Source organism: Buteo buteo, chromosome 5 (assembly GCF_964188355.1).
Source record: "Buteo buteo chromosome 5, bButBut1.hap1.1, whole genome shotgun sequence".
NCBI lineage: Eukaryota > Metazoa > Chordata > Aves > Accipitriformes > Accipitridae > Buteo > Buteo buteo.
The window spans coordinates 14,408,312-14,426,502 of NC_134175.1; the positions used below are offsets into that span (position 1 = coordinate 14,408,312).

The following is an 18,191-nucleotide window of genomic DNA, read 5'->3' on the forward strand; positions in this document are numbered from 1 at the left end:
AGTTTAAAACACCACAAAAAAAACCCTTGCTGCAAGTGTGCAGACTGATCTGTCCAGAGTGACCCAAGCAGAGTTGCTCTTGTTCCTCCCCTGCATCAGGAAGCTGCACTGGGTGACTCTTGTTAATTCTACATTTAACTGTCTCTTGCATTAGCTCCTTCAGACATATTCGAAGGTTGTTAAAATGGGAAGAGGGGAAATAAAATAGGAGAAATAGGAATTTCTTTGCATATATACAAGGAGATAAGGATCAACCCAAGCTTCCACTCATATTTCTTCTACTTTTGAAAAAAGGCAGAATTTGAATACTTCAAAAGAGGCAGAACTGAGTATTTGAATATTTCAGCACACGCAAAAATCCAATTCTGCAACTACACTGTCTATGCTTATTCAGCAGACATTAAAATTAATAGCACATACATCTAAAAGTATTATTAGATAGATATACATGTTCACATATGTGTTTATGTGCATTTCCATATATAATTAAATCACAGAATGCTTGAGGTTGGAAAGGACCTCTGGAGGTCATCTGGTCCAATGCCCCTGCTCAAGCAGGGCTACATAGAGCCAGTTGCTCAGGACCCTGTCCACATAGCTTTCCAGTAACTCCAAGGGTGGAGACTCCACGACCTCTCTGAGCAACTTGTGCCAGTGCTCAGTCACCCTCACAGTGAAAAAGCATTTCCTGATGTTCAGAGGGACCCTCCCACTTCAGTCTGTGATCATTGCCTCTGGTCCTGTCACTGGGCAGCACTGAAAAAAGCCCGGCTCCGCCTTTTTGCGCCCTTCCTTCAGACACTTGCACACATTAATTCATGAGATCTGCCCCCATGCCTTCTTTTCTCCAGGCTGAACAAGACCCAGCTCTCAGCCTTTCCTCATAGGAGAGATGCTCCAGTACTTTCTTCATCTTCATAGCCCTTTGTTGGACTCTCTCCAGTATGTCCATGTCTCTCTTGCACTGAGGAGCCCAGAACTGGACTCAGCACTCCAGGGGTGGCCTCACCAGTGCTAAGTAGAGGGGAAGGATCGCCCCCCCTTGACCTGCTGCAAACACTCCTAATGCAGCCCCAGGTACCAGTCACCTTCTTCACACAAGGGCCCCCAGGTCCTTTTCTGACAAGTTGCTTTCCACCTGGGCAGTGTCCACCATATACTAGTGCATGGGGTTGTTCCTCCCCTGGTGCAGGACTTCACAATTCTCCTTGTTGAACTTCAGGAAGTTCCTGTAGGCCCATTTCTCCAGCCTATTGAGATCCCTCTGGATGGCAGCATCACCCGCCAGTGTGTCACCTACTCCTCCCAGTCTGGTATCATCTGCAAACTTGCTGAGGATACACTCTGCCTCATTGTCCAGATCATTAATTAAGAGCTTAAGCAGGACTGGACCCAGTACTGATCTCTGGGATAACTGCTAGTTACTGGCCTCCAACTGGATTTGGTGTCACTGATCACCACCCTCTGTACCTGGCCATTCAGCCAGTTTTCAATCCACCTCGCAGTCTGTAAATAACAGTCATACCTACATAGTAGGGAACTGAGTATTTTTATATGCAGGTGAGACTCACTTTCTTCATCTTTGACCTCAGTGTTATATAAGTAATTTGAAGAAATAAAGCTTTGGCTTTTGAAGAACAATAACAGAAAAGGGATATTTGCAGTTCCAATAAAAAAGTAAGTTCCTTACATAGTAAGTCTTTGAAAGGTTCAATATTTTAAATTATTTGCTTACAGAATTACAAGGACTTAAATTGGCTTTAATGGAATGTCTAACATCTGAAAAAAAGGGCCTCCTCTCCTAAAGATATTTTTAGAAAGGTGGTCTTTGTCTCAGCCAAATTATATAAATGTTTTCAAAGGCCTAACATGAAAGATCCCATGCTGGGATGGTTAGTCCCAGGGAAATACAGACACCTCAGGATTGCAGAGCAGTTTGATATGAAAATCAAATTCCATTCTGGAGCTAAACATTAGCTGTCAGAGATACAGCTTTGAAATCCACAATTTAAAAACACCCAAATTTCCTTTTAGCAGTCATGGACTTGAGTTTGAAGCATGGAATGGAAATGAGAATGAATAAGATAGAAAACAAAGTGAACAGAACAAAAATAGGTGGCTTCTGAATGACAGAAGTTGGAAGGCAGGGAGTGTCATACTGCCCCAGTAATGCATGCAAGACATGCTCCAAAAAGCTTCGAAATCTGCTAAGCTGGAGCTAAATTGATCAAAATGGCTACAGCATGAGAGGTTAGGATGTGCAGTAGCTACCTTCTATGTCATATTCCTTTAAAAACAGGTATAATTTCCGTAGGAAAACTAAGCAGCAGCTAATGTTGCTAATGCAAATCTCTAATTCACTGCAGCTACTCATGCAAGAAATCAGCACATGATGGCACAATTTAAAAGTTTTACTGTTAATGGAAAAATGTAGTTTAATAAAAAAATATCTTTTCTAATGCCCCAAGGAGGCAAGAAGAAGGCTTAAATAATTAATAAGGATTTTCCTACCTCCCTGAATTTTTCTCCTTCGACAGGAAATTTCACCACATGAATTTTGGACTTTGAATCCTCTGTTTTCTAGTTTGTGTTATACAAGGACACAATATGATTCATATGACTGATCACCTCTTGGTAGATGGACGCTATTTTGCTTGGCATCGTTCAGACATGGAAAAAAATGACATTACTTCACCACCTCTAAGACAACAGAGAGATGGAAACAAGTGGGCAGAACACAGGAAAAAGGGTGACAACATTTGTCAGTATGACAGGCAGCAGTCTCAGCAAACCATCAGGATAAAGAAGTTCCTCATGTCAACACACACAAAGAATTCTCTTTCCTGCAAAGATTAGTAGTCTGTTTGCATGTGTATGTGCATCTGTGTGTACATATGTATCCCTATGTTTAGAAGGAGAAGTAGTAGTAGAGGGGAAAGAGTACAGGGGTTTGCAATAATTTCTGTGCAGTTTTACCTCCGCAACTTTGCACAAGGCACCACAAGACTGTAACTTTAATTTCAATTTGTGAATAAGTCTCTTATAATCACTTACACAATTTTATGCTGCAAGTTAATTTGCATGGTTCCCAAGGAGATGAGTTTTTTAAAATCTTCTCTGGAATCCACTGATAAAAAATGGGGGAAACCAGTATTATAAGATATAATGATGAATTAGTCCCTATAGAAAAGTTATCTTTTACTAAGCCCATCAGGAAAGCCTAGATAATCACAAAGTATTTTGTATGTGCTTTTCTTTATTATCTCCAGCTTCATATTTTTACTGCGCCTAGGCAGAGCATTTGCGATTCTCTATCTTTTTTCTTTTACAAAATATCAAACAAGGATAAAGGATTTGGGAACATCAGGTTACATGTAAACAAGAATTATATATGATACATTTTCTATTTATGCAGGTATGCTTACTAGGTAAAGCATCCATTTAAAATATTAGCCCATATACTTTACAAATTCTACCCACAATCAAAAGTAGCATTTTTACAGCAATTACTATACATGATAAACATCAAATAAGCTTTGAATGGAGAATTGTAACCTCTGTGCATGAGGCATGGGAGGGAAGGAGGAGGACAAGATGACATAATCTTAAAAATTAACAAAAAAGGGCAAGAAAAGGTGATAGAGCCTTCACTTCTCATTCTGCTTGAGTTAAGGGCTATTAAAAAAAAGCTCATAATTAATGTGCAAATAGCCAGTATTTTCATCACACTGATTTTCTGATGTGAGATTTAAACAAGAGAAACAGAACCATTTTCTACCTACAAAATACATTAAATTATATGCTAAATATCGTATTGTAAATTACTGCTAACATTCCAGATGCATCTCAGATAAGCATCTCTCCAAAGCAATACATGTCATTTTTCTATTTTCCAACACTGTACTAACCATTAAAAATGCACTGAACGATGTTCACAACTTCCTTTTCCCAAGTGAAGACAATATAAACCATGACAGATGTACTATTGCATATGGTGAGAGTAGAATTACCTTCCATGGGAAGTCATGCAAACCCCTGGGGGTTACATGAAAGATGCAGACAACAGGTGAGGAGAAAGTGAACAGTAAGCAAGTAAGATTGGGAAGATCATTTAGGCATTATGGATCCTACAGTGATTCTTGTAGGCAGATAAAGATTTACCAGGATATTTACAAGGACACTGGAGAAATGTGAGCTTAATGCAGAAGAGGAATGCCTATGTGATGATTTGAAAAGTGGGAAACATTCAGCTTAGCAGAAAACAAACATGGTTTCCCAAGGGATTCCCCCCCCCCCCCCCACAAATACAAGTTTCAATGAATACTAATGAAGGTCTAAAGAACTAATCTACATCAGCTTTACAGCATGTAAAAACTGTGAATTTGGATTTGCAGGTACTCCAATTTCTAGAGAAATGTAAAGGAACCTAGTAATATACACACACGAAGCAGATTCTGTTCTGTCTTTTTGATACACTGGTTCTGATGAGAAAAACCTAAATCATAAAAAGGCAAATTTGGTCTCCTAAGTCAATAGAAAGTTTTCCACCTATCCTATGGACTACAAGAAACAATTCTCATCTAGTGGATACTGATTTCCACCTTCTGTCTGTAAACCAAATAGACAATCATAATTACTATAAATACATTTAGTGAAAGTTTAGAATTTCTTTAAATGGGCCATTTTTATTTAATTCCCTATACAAAGAATTTAATCTAAGTCATTCTTCTCTGAAAAAAATCTCAATTTATGCATTTAATAACCTCTTGGACTTCCAAGGAACGCCAGATTCAGAACTGAATAGCTGATGTGTCAAACTAAAAATGATAACCCAAGCTCTGTGTGCATTAGCTGTGTGCCTTGAGATTGGACTCCATAGCATCTAATAAGGAATGTGCTCCATTCGAAGCTCTTCCCAAAAAACAGAGTATTAGTAACTTCTCTCCTCTCTTTGAATTCTTAGCCACCTGCAGCCAACAGGGTACTAAAAGTGACCCTTTCTTCAACACAGAGATCTGTTTTCTTGAAACACATGGGAACCTCAGTACTTCTGAGTCTGTTATTACTCTGTCAAATTTGTTTGAAATTGGGCAGGGTGTTAAAAAAATACTGTAGGTCATGCTGTCAAAAAAAAGGCCTAGCTTTAGCAAACCAGGTGACAATATAGCCGTTAGCATTAACAAGAGAACCAAAGACAGTCTTTCTTCTCAATCACTTAAAAAGACTGATTTTAAGTAGAGGTATTCAGATAGGAAAAACTCTTTGTTAATGGAAATGACTGTAAATTTTAAATGTTTTTTTCAGACACGGTTCAACATGTAGAAACTATGATCCACCATGTACACAAAGAGATTATTAAGCAAATTAAAAGTTCAATTACGTTGTGTACATTTTTTCAAGAACACTTTAAAATTCTTCTTTTGTTCTTTACGTGGTTTTATATTTTTACATTTTTTAAATAAGCACTTCATTTAATTTCAGAGCACTATCCCAAGCTCCCATTTTCTTTAAAGCATTATCTTTACATGAAAGTCAACTTCATATTGCCAGTATATGAAATTATATACACATCCTCACTGGTTTTTTTATTTAGTTGCTGTTTCTCCAAGCTAGTTCTAAAGTGTTTCCAAATAAGTTTAAAAACATCCAATTTAATTTTATTCCAGTAAATTGCTTTCTCAAGTGGCATTGTATCCTTAAGGTGTGATATCTAGTTATTAGCTGTAGAAAATACTTAGAATTCCCCAGCACATAAGACTATCTCTTCTAGCAATAACTAGAAGCACTGGATATAAGGATCTAGAATAACACTTTCAGTCAGATATAAAAACATAATTCAAGAAAGATAAGGAAAACAAGGAATAGTCATACATGAACATGTTTGATATTTATCTGTTATTGTTCAACTATAAGATAATGGAAAAATTTAAGTAGAGATGTGCTTTCTTGACTAGCCTATGAGCTTTTACTATTTTCAATTAAATATTACAGATTTTAACGTTCACAAGTAGTTTGTAACACCATTCAAAAGTAATCTGCAACTCAAACCCGGCCTCCTACTACAGGTAAAGGCAAACTTTTAACAAGACAAACAGTAACATGAAAATGATTACTTTAGACTTGCCCACCTGTAGCGCAATATAAACTTTGTGATGATGTACCCCGTAAAGGTTACATTTTGATCATTGTTCCACCCCATTCACTGAAAATCCTGCCAACTGTGGAAGTGTCTTCCTCCTCCTCCAGACTGATTTTTCTTTTCTTTTTTTTTTTTTTTTAAAAAAACAAACAAACCAAACACCATTCTTGCACCTAGCGTTCTTCAGATAAGCCCAATAACTCACTAATATTTTAGGTGGATTTACTACAGCCTCCTCAGAGTAGCAGCACAGAGACACCAGCTGCAAGCTTTCTTTCCTGAGCAGACCAATATGACTATACAATACAGGAGAAAATTATTCAAAATATTGCCTTATGATTATAGGTTAGGAATTAGCCAGACAGAAAACCAGAACCTGAGCATCTGAGAGACTAAGCAGAAGCCTGCCCAGCTAGGCCAAAACTCAAAGCAGTACGGTGGATATTTATTACAAAATATGGGCAGCCACCTAAAGAAAGTATCTGTGACCCTTGCATTATAATTATTAAATCTGTAAACATTGTTTCCATTTTCACAGACAACATTTACCTTAGACCCACATCAGTATGTTCTGATTTGTGTCACTGCTTTCCCTGGCTATGATTTTGTGTACTATTTATATGGTGTACTACTCTATTTCTTCACAATACTGATTTTTTTCAACAAGTCAGTCAATCTCTTAATCCACAAGAGAATTACATTGCCCAAGTTTTTGGCCGTTTAAAACATAACTACATTGGATTATGTTTCTTGGATGCAACAAGAAATGAAGCTTCTAAAATTAAGTGTAGGAATACAGTTTTTCTTTAGGGAGATACCTTCAGAAGTAATCTACTAGCAGTCTGAGTGCAGTTAAGAACAGCATCAAGCTACATAAAGTTTATCTGAATGACAAAAGTATTAATTATTCTTAAAATTTATTTTAAAAAAATTCATACCTAGACAATGTGTCAGAATTGTCTGAGCTTTGCTACTAGCTCTAACATTTTTTTTTTCATATTTTTATGTTTATTCTTCCTCAGCTGCAGCTAGCAAGCCCTGAAATGTCATTGCTTACAGGCTATTTGCACACTCAAGCTAATCTAAATTTAAACTCTTCTGATTTTTGACCCAAGGGAATAAACTGCAAACAAATACACATTACAAAAATATTCAGCATTATAATTAGGTTTCCTGGAACCTGAGTTTATAGTCATATCTGGTTCCCATTTCTATATCTACTAACCAAATCCCACCCTTCTTACATTAAAGATGAATCTCAATCTGTAAACAGTTCTGCCCAGGTGTTTTACTGTATTTATGCTCCCACTAAATTTCATGATTATTTTTTCTACTTTCACATTCTTCAGACAGAATGTCCCCAGACTGCTGCCAGTAGTTTTTCAGAAATTTACTTAAAACAAATGCTTCTCAATGACCTGGTGAAAAATAAAACTCAACATGTATATAACAATAAAATTAATGTACTGTTAATTGTTCCTACCAGTTCACTGCTAAGTTGTGCACTTGGAAAATGTTGCTCATTTTATACTCTCCAGATTTCAGGGGTTGAATATATTCTGTAGCATGCACAAGGTATGGGTTCACTTGAGTATCAACAGGGAACTCTGAATCCTGGAGAAAAAATAAAATTCTTAATTCTCAGAAATGCTGTGTAAATTCCTACAGTGTACTACTACTTATGTTACTATTTTTAAAACACAATTTTGTCTTATTTTTTTCCACTCTATTTTTCTCCTCTGCTCAATTTTTACCAATTTTTTTAAATCACTGTTGTCCTGATTTTATTAATTTTGATATGTATTGTTAAAGCTGAGTGCAGGCATAACTGGTAGACTGGGGTCCCTAGTGAACAACTGAAAACTATGAGAATTATTAGTTTGTTCTTCTAAAATTATATTACTAAGAGTTAACTTCTGGACAGTTATATTAATATAGCATTGCTCTAGAAAGAGACCAACCATCAATACTAATCATTACCTGCAACCAAACATAAATTCACCGTTTATGCCAACAAACCCCCTTCTTCCCCCAAAACAGAAAAAAAAAACCCCACCCACATAGTTCAACATAACAGCAATGGGAAAGAAGCAACTCAACACTGTGAATATGGTGAGATCGAGCAAAATATGGCAAATAAATTGCTGCTGTGATTTATACTCATAACAAAGTTTGTGTAATGATGTGGGTGTTAAGTGACAAAAACTTGGCCTGATACTTTTAGTGTTAATGTCATTTATGTACCTGCTACTGGAAGAAGATAGGATGTTTAAAACCAAAGGCTGTTAAATTGTTAGTATAAAATCCCCTATATAAAATTCAGGAGAATCTCTGGTTTTAGTAAGTATTTTGTGAAGGGCAGTCAAAATTTAGGTAAATGTATTATTTTTCCTTAAACAGAAAAAAATGTTTTAAAATTGTTTAACAGTAAGTTTAAAACTACCAATTTAAGATGCAGTGATCTACCCTGGAACAGACTGTCTCGCGATTAAAAGAAGTTAACTTCTTGAATCCTTTCAATTTCATCAACTGGCACCTGGAAAGCTCCTCAATTTGGAATGGAAGAACTACTCTCATTGTCCAAATCACTCCATTTATATTTTATTTCCTTCTCTTTATTTTTCTTATGTGTACCTCCCATACTGGAGATGAAAAGAATAAAGTTCAGTCCTACTGAGCTGAACTGCTCAGCAGAGTGTGGTCTGTAGTGTAATCACTGACTTATCACCTAAATGAAACAGTATCCACTGTGATTATAAATGAAAAAAAATCATACAAACACAAAGAGAGGAGGGCTGTGTATGCACATATAAACAATACAATGGAGAGCAGCTATAAGTAAATAACCTGTTTTCTCCTTTGACTTCAAATACATATATATAGATCTAGACTGTAACTCCAGATAGTATTTCCCAAGGATCACCATTACTTGGATAAGAAGATCTTTGTCCCTACTTGAATAAAGACTGAAGGACCAGTTTCACACATGCCACACAATCCCCAATAAATTCACCAACACAGTAACACTTGTTGAAGAGGGAACTGGAACTCCAGGCTGCAGTTCAGAGGACATATTTTCCAAGTCAGCTGCTGATGCTGTTTAACAGCATTGACTACACCAGCAGGCGCTTCCAGATTTGCAGCTTTTTAACAGTGTCTCCAAAGCAGCAACCCAGGGAGACAGCATCTGCCTCTGTAAAATTCAGTTACAGACCTGAAGCAAAGTCCTTTCTTCAAGGCTCTTGTTCGCTCATCATAAAAGGAGAAAGATAGACCTAACATCCAGGAGGTCTCAGTCCTGGAAGTCTGTGGCTTCAAGAACAAACAGGAAAGCTAATTTTGCAATTCAGATGAAACTATTTATACATTACACATCAATTTAGAATAAACTCTGAAGATAACTCAATCTACATGGACATCTTAAGAGTATGCTATACAGAATTCTCTCATTTGGTAGAAGTGACAATCATCAAGAAAAACATCCTCATCATCAGATAATGAAAGGCAAAATCATACGTTGATTGAAATGGATTGCTCAGCAAAGATTCATGGGTAACATGCTTAAGATCCACGGCAGGACTGCATTCCCAAAAAGGTCCAAATCCTTCAGATGCATATACTGAGCAGACAGGAGAACACAAAAATACTTAACACCAACAGAATACTAAGACACCCTGAGCTGTTAGCCCAGTTTTCTTCAGCTCCAGCAGTTAACCTAGAGGGATAGGAACCACAGAATTATTGCTGGACTGTGCCAGGTTAGGAGCAGAAAATCTGGTCCCCTGGACACAGCAGAGACATTCTTGCTATTAATCAAGAACCTTACTGTAGACTTGATATTTGGCATGCATGCTATCAGATAGAGGGGGCTGAGGTTTCCACAATAAACCTTCTCAAACTGACCTCAAGTCAGACATGAGCAGACTTGAGTTTTCAGACTCTTCACCAAAAAGAATACAGATTTGCTGGAGCCAGATCTGGCTTTACCAGGTAGAGGGGCAGAAGGGTTTGCAGCATAAGAAGGATTCTGGATAGAAGGAAACAAACACATCAGCTTTCCCAAAGAGGGAACTAGGAAATTATTCTGCATAGAATAAAAAAAAACTGGCTGTGAATTAGAGAGAATAGCCCTTCGTACTGCCATACAAGTCATAGAAAAAGAATTTCAGATAGCTGTTTGGACATCATCAACTGCACTTATTTACAATCAGCTTGAAATAACTGCCCAGCTTTTTAGGCCAATAAATGGTGTACAATGGTATTCAAAACTCATGACTTCAAAAACATCATCTCCACTGAAGAGAGTTGATATTTCTTCTTGCTACAGAATATTTTTTTTGTCAGTATCTGCATGTGAGGGTATTGAGTACATTTGAGCATCAAGTTATTATTAATGGTTAACCATGTGCTTTAAAATAATGAATGAATTCTCCAGACCAAAAGAAAAACATGTTACTATGGAACTGGGTGATAGAGCTAAACTGACAGAATTAAATGCATGTATATTTAGTATTAGACACAGAGTTTCTGATCTATGGCACGTCACTGTACAGTCCGATCAGAAGCAGATCATAGTCTGAGGTCACAACTATACAGTCCACTTGATCTCACCTATGCACAGTTGACATGTCCCAAAAAGGGGATTATACAAGTATGATCAAGTAGTATTAAGTTGAGAATATCTGTGAGCCTCTGCTGGCTTTACAGTCTGCTCCAGTGACATAGTTAGAAAAGCTAAAAAAGCTCTCTTGTAAGTTCCAAGAGTGAACTACATTTGCCTAGTACAATGTGGTAGAAGGTACCAGTTTAGGTGGTATTAACAATGATCTACTTTGACCTGAGACTTCAGAAGCCGAGGACAAGGACAGAAATCTTCCAGGTACACCAGGCAGTGAAGAGCAGCTGTATCACAACATGGGGCTGAATTGTAGAGAAGGAAGCTTCAATAGTTGCAAGAAGCCTCAAGGAAAAAACTGGATAAGATAAATGGCATACTACTGACATAAAACACTGGACTAGAACTGGGAATGAAGGTTTATATCAGCCTCCCTCTGTGAGATTACTGGCATGGGCTATTTTCCAATTTTCCTACTACTATTCTTTCTATAGTATTCTATTCTATATAGTATCTATTCTTTTCCTACTACTATACTTTCCTACTACCACTATTTTCTAGGAAGGTGAGCTCTATGACTTGCATTGAGAGGCAGATCTTCTGTATTCTTCAAAAGACTCTTCTTGCAAGTATAATGCTGATAAAAAGCCAAAATACATACACACATATAGTTAAACTCTAGCCTCATTTTCGATCAGTGTGGTCTAAGTTATTTTCTAAGAATAGTCAGCAGACTAAGAGATTTATTACTAACTCTAATTAACCAAGCTAAATGGCTTTATTAAAAATAGATTGTCATTAAAGAATGTAAGGAGGGTAACTGCACACAATATATTTTAAGGACTACACTAGTCATTACAAAACCACTTACAAAGACTATACAGTTTTCTGAAGACTTAGCTGATCATTCACGTTTGCAACATTTTCAGGACATCCTGCTGTGAGAAGCTTTAAAGGAAAGACTGAAATTACCATACTCTTTAAAATGCCCATCAACCACTAAGATTAAGAATGGAATAAAATCAATGTATTTTAATCTGAAAATGTACACACACAGCAGGGATAACCACTAACTTTTTTTTAGAATTTGTTTGCACTTAACTTGATGGTAGCCATCCTGTTAATTTGTAGGAATGAGCATACAGCAAATTTCAGGACTACAGACTATCAAAAGAATACCATTTTTTCTCCCATTTCAGAAGCTTTCTACACTGCATGTTCTATAAGAATGCTATCAACCTGAGTCAAACTTTTTAAATTATTATGAAAATAATTCAGCTAGTGACTTAATGATCAGTGCAACCCCATCTATTACAGACCCAAGACCTGGAAGACATTTTCAGTGGATTGCAGCTTCAATCACATACACAGCCTAACAAACCCACTAGTTTTGAATTTTATGGTTTTTAATTTGATTATAAAAAAAGTAAGACTGGATCTGACAGAAGTTGCAGATGCTCATTGCTAAGTTTTGTTCCATCTAAACCATATTTATGTTTCCTCTTTGAAGCTAAGAAGCTACATATAGAGTTTTGTTTGCAGAAAAACTTCTCAATATTTTTATGCTATACAATTATTTTGTAAGCTTTTATAGATATGCAAAACTTTAGCTTCAAACTGCCTTAATGATGCTCAGAAATCACATTCCCAGAACACTAAACTCAATTTCCATGGAATGGTAGGGGCTTAGAATGGTAACTGGCATAGGACATTGGTCTTATCTTTCTTCTCTGACCAGAGAGGAAGAGAGAATCTGGGAATCATGGGGAGCAGATGACCAAAATCATCCCTTGTTGTCTTAACTCAGGTATTAGCAAGATATATAGATCTTGTACTAAGGTGCTAACTAAACATCTATGTCTTGAACTAGCCTTTTCACATAGATTAGCTGTCTGTCTAAATACAGTTTTCCATATTTCCACTTACTTATGCATACTTAGGGGTGTACTAAGAAGGAAAGAGGAGCCTAGAAAGAAAATCAACCTCAAACAAGCACTTAAATTCTTAAAATTCTATTTGAAACTTGTGGAAGATAATTGTTAACAGATTTAAAAATTCTTCTTATCTCACAGATAAGAACAGTTTTGGAGAGAAAGGTTAACTATGTGGGAAAAAAATCTAAACAAAATCAGAAACTTTGAGAATTAAGAAATAAATATGTAAAGTACAAATAAGTAAAGATTAAAGATTACTTCAATCTTGCATTGTTATTCCTGGAAGGAATGTTTGTGGCTAAAGTTACACATTTTTATAGAAATACATGTCAAGTTCTGATTATGTTACAGCCATAATATACCTGCAGATCTCTGGAGCTAGTTTCAAGAAAAATCCATGCATTTTCCAAATTTAGGAGTGATTAAAATGAGTCTGCAGTATTTACTATATACATACAAAAGAGCAAAGAGGTTAACTAAAAGTGAGCATAGCCCCAATATGTGACTCCATGCAAATCTTAGAAGCTTTACGTGCTCCTTGTCTTATAAAGTTTTAGCTTTCAAGAATTTCAAATTTGAACAACTAGAATTATAACATAAAAAAAGCTTACAATCAACATGCCTTTTGTAAACTGTGTCTTATTCACTTTCAGGAACAAAAAAAATTACTAAATGTAACCAGACTTATTTCAGAGTGAAACAATTCTAGGAAAGCCGAAGCATTCTGAAAAGAAGCGACTGGAAGTCTTGCATTTTTCAGTAGAAAAAAACCAGATACTACTTCAGGAGATACTGCTGTACATTGTTGCTGTAAAATTCACAAATATAGTCCAAAGAAGAGGATAATATAAAAATACTAGTATTTCTATCATTCCTTACTGAATATCTGAAGTATTTCTGAAATTGTCATTTTTACCTCCTTTGCTGTGATAATCCTTTATTTTTCTAGAACATGAGATTCAGCCTCAGTTGTTGAGATAATTCATACCTATGGTTCATACTTCAGGGTCTGAATGGCATGAACAGTGATATCATTTGTCGTGGCCAGGTGAAATGCTGATTCCAGTAGCTTCCCAGTACACACCAGGTAGAAGCCACAGTTTAAACATATCAAGTCTGTTGCTGAGTTGATTTCCTGCCCAAGAGAGCTACCAAGGTGTTTAGAAGCAATACCAGCTTAAGGTGTTCTCTCACAGCATTTCCAAAATATATTACTACTGTACTGATTTATCAAAGTTTCATTGGAATTTCAATTTATGTGAGGCATGTAGATTCTGAGCTCCTCTGAAGGAATACAAACAAGCTACCTATGAAATAGGTCAATATAGATTCCACTCCCCACCCCGATACAAATATTTGTCACTGTGAAACAAATGTGGTATCTTTATCCTACAAACTTCCTACAATAAAAATGCTCAAGAATGCTAATATGAAGATGCTCACCTCTCCCAAAAGGATTTTGGCAATGAAGTGTCATTATTTAATCCTTATTCTATTATTTTCAATTGCTAAATTGTAAGGAACAGAGAATCCATTACACAAGTTGAGATCTTGCATAACAAGGCTTTGTGAAACATATTTATTTCAAACATTGTTTACAAAGCCTGATGCTACTTTAGCATCAGCAATGGTAATGTGCATGCCAAAATTCAAGAAACACACGTACTGAGTGCTAAGGAGCCAAAGCAATATTATGGTTTTGTTCACTCTTGTATCTGCAACGTACCAGACATTTGTACTATGACGAACTTGAGAAGCTGTTAAGCTTTCTTACATCAGTATAAAAGAGAAAGTAATTAATTTCCTGCCCATGAAACTAAACACCCTATTATTTATCATCAAAGGCAAGGAAGATTACATTCAAAATAGTGTCCTAGAAAGAATCTCTGTGAACCATAACCATTCTGAATGCATGTCTTCAGTCACTGACAATGGTGAAAGCAAATAGTGCAGTGTATCTGCCCAAACTGTCATTCAGAAACTACACTATCATGATCTAAAGTTACAGGTGTAACAGACTGTCAGCCACTCATAAGAAGTTAGCCATGGCCCTTAGTCCATTTACACGTAGTATTTCTATGGCCCTCAAAAATATTAGCGGAAGGGAGTAAGCATCATTATTTCCATTTGTTCTATAGGCACAGGAAAGACATCCGAATGGTAGATCCTTGGCAAAAGGTAATAATGCAAACCCGTCTACACCCCCAAGTAATAAAAGGATCTATTGCTGATTCTTATGATTTACCTATAGACCCCTACAGAAATCAGGACTGCATGAACTCATAAAAGCATTCCCTGCCCTAAGACCTCATGGGTTTATACACAAAAACAAACCACAAGAGGAATGGCTTTTTTTTTTTTTTTTTTAAGAACCTGAACCATATGAGGATTTAGTGATTTACCCCAGATCAAGCTGAAATTCTCTGGGAGAGCTTGTAAACCAAACTCATATCTTCAGAGTCTCAAACCATTACTTAATTCTCCCTAATAAGATACAAATCTTGTCTTGATGGAAATTGTTATGCAATTATGACAATTTACCCTTAAAAGCTCTTAGAAATCTTTTTCTTTCCTGTCCTGAATTTTTACAGTAGACTGCCTTTTTGCTTCTGATAGCAGGGCTCTTCAGAGCAAGTCTATAGCTTTCGTTTTTCCTTGAGGAAGATGCAAGAGACTCATTTGTCAAAGCATGCAGAAAGCAATGAATAGATAAGTGGAACAGATCTAAATCATCCCACAGCTGAGAAAGATGTAGCATAGTTTAATATAAAACAAAACATCCAGATCAGTTTATCTAAATCACATCTTGGCCTTGTCTATATCGTTATTACACATAGTTCTAAGTTTCTACTTACTCAGATGTTAAAAATTGAAGTCGAAAAGAACTAGCTTCACTATGCAATTGCAAGCAAGATCAAGCCTTATTACTTTATTTCTAAAAGAAATTGCAAGCTTCACTGAGGCAAAGATCATCAGACTAATTTGGTGATTCAAAGTCCTTCAGTGAGGGAGGAGGAGCAATCTTTTTTTTTTCTTCCTCAAAAATTGATGACTATTATCAGTATCTCCAGTCTGAAAATTATCAAGGTCATTCTAAGACTGCAGTCAAGACATGCACAAGGGGCACAATCATAGTTACACATGCTGGTGTATCCACACATTCAATTTAAAAAGCAAATACTAGATATTTTGTTCAGAAGTGAGAACAAAGTAATGAAAATGGAATTCTTCTTAGGGCATAGCTACTCTCTATGGCCAGGATTCAGCAAGACACCCTGACTTGTATCAGTAAATATTTTCAAGGAAATATTTTGTTCTTGATTCTCACCCAAAAATCAGGATTATCTCTGCTTTTCTGTACTTGGAAAAGCACTGCACTTGTCACTGATAGCTGCACTTATATACCATTGAAATCATCTTTTTACTCAAAGTCGAAGAGATAGGGGAAAAAATGAGTTTTAATAATTGATTGTTTAATTTTCCTGAAAAATCTGTCATGTTTATATTATGGATGATATATTTTGTATTTTTTCTTTTCTTTTAGATTAAACAAATTTTAATATATTGAAGTTTCCATATTTTAGTTCTTAAATATCAAAGCAGTCCCATGGAAATGAATAGTCCTACTCAGAAACTCCTTATTAAATATATAATTTTCACAACAGGACTTTAGTTTTACACTGTTTCTCAGTTTTTGTCCAAACTATCACAGCTTTCAAAACAACCTAAGGATTACTAAGAACCCATACATTCAAGTAGTGGAAATAAACAAAAGACATTTTAAAAATACAAATATATAAATAAGAATGAAAATAGTCTTGGCTGTAATTGCTCACAATGAATGAATCTTAGTCATCAGACTATCAAAAATAAAGTATATCAAATAAGCTAGAACATTTAAAAAAAAGCAAACTACAGTATGAGATTTTCAAAGCCCATTTTACTTTTCCTCTACTTTTCATTTTTACAAGACTCAGACAATTCCTGAGGAAAGATGTGAATAATGATCACTATTAAGATAAGACACCACTTAAAATTATTTTAAGGTTCAGAGTAAGTTAAGAGAGATTCAAATCTGTTCCTGTTTCCCTCTTTCCCATGATGAAAATACTGATACTCTGTTCTCCAAGTAGCTTAGTTTTGGTGCAATGGAGATAGGTGGCTTCAAAAGGAACCAAATACTAAACAGGAAACTATTGAATTAGTATTAAGTGATTTGCTGCAAAGAGTTACAGAAAATTAATATAAAATACAGTAGCTGAGCATTACTTTATCTTCTTTTTCATGTTTTCTGTAATACAAGGAATAAGGTATCCTCTTCTAGCAGAGTATGAAAGAAATGAAGAAATTTAGTGCACCCACTGAACAGAATACCATCAGCAAAATATTCAGTAGCCAATGCTGTCCGATTCTTAATGCTGAAACAACTTGATTCCAAAATTTTCCAGTGTCTATAGTAACTACTATAACACACTTGCACTTTATTTTACTATTTTAATCATGACCACAATTATTGTATAAACATCTGAAATGTAAGGAAAGGAAGTTGAAAGAAATAGCAGGAGACTATAGTAAAACTTCTATTGCATACTACATCTTGCTTGGCTTGCTAATAAAAAAACATTAAAATCACCTACAAAGGTTGTGGCCACATAAATCCTCCTCATTCAGTTTATAACCCCAACAATTCTTTCCTTTTTTTTTTAAATAAAATAAACATGAAGATAATATGTAATAGGTAGTAAAAGTCACATTAATTAAAAAAACAATGGTAAAACTGTTCTGTCTTCATATTCAGGGGTAGTGTATTCATGCAGCTCTTCAGACAGTTTGTGAACTGGTGCTAACAGTAAATTTAAACTTGAAACTGCTCCTGACAATGTCAGTTTTAAGGATCTGCCAAATCAATTCTTCCTACAGCCGCTGCCTATGCAGTAAAGAAACTAGAAAGCACCACTGCTATAAATGTGTGACTATACCCCAGACACTTGATACCTTTTTGACTAGACCTCTTATTAGCACCCATTGATAAATTTACAGAAATTATTTTCTACTGTAAAAAGGAGAAACTTGAAGATCGAAAGCTGCTGCACTTCGCTAGTGTTTTGTTTCTTTTATAGTGGTTATTAAAACCATATTTTTCAATGATTAATAATCTGAGAGATTTGAAGATTAAGAGGAAGCTAACAATTATAAAAATATCCATCACTGATACGTAACTTTCTTCCAATTTTTAGCACTACAGCTTGTTTAACTTTTATGGCCACTATTTCAGAAAGTAATGGCATAAAAGGAAAAATCTTACTCTATGCAAAACATACTGCCCAACCCTACAGAAATAAACTGTAATATTTTAGCTTCTGCTAAAACTTGAAAACTTCTTAGCAAATACCCAAGTAAAACACATTTCTCAGTTTAAAGCAGTATGATTGTTGATGATGCTGGATAAACACGCCACTCAAATGTGGGGACTACAACATAATTTGTACATTATAGACAAATG

General features: G+C 35.8%; 1 protein-coding gene across 1 annotated transcript in view; it reads right to left on the reverse strand.

The window, feature by feature from the left end:
* SPAG16 (sperm associated antigen 16) overlaps positions 1-18,191 on the reverse strand; it is a 447,435-nt gene that overhangs the window by 349,785 nt on the left and 79,459 nt on the right. Inside the window, exon 10 of the mRNA XM_075027914.1 lies at positions 7,623-7,753. Within this exon, the coding sequence (XP_074884015.1) occupies positions 7,623-7,753 (131 nt within the window). The remainder of the gene's footprint in view (positions 1-7,622; positions 7,754-18,191) is intronic.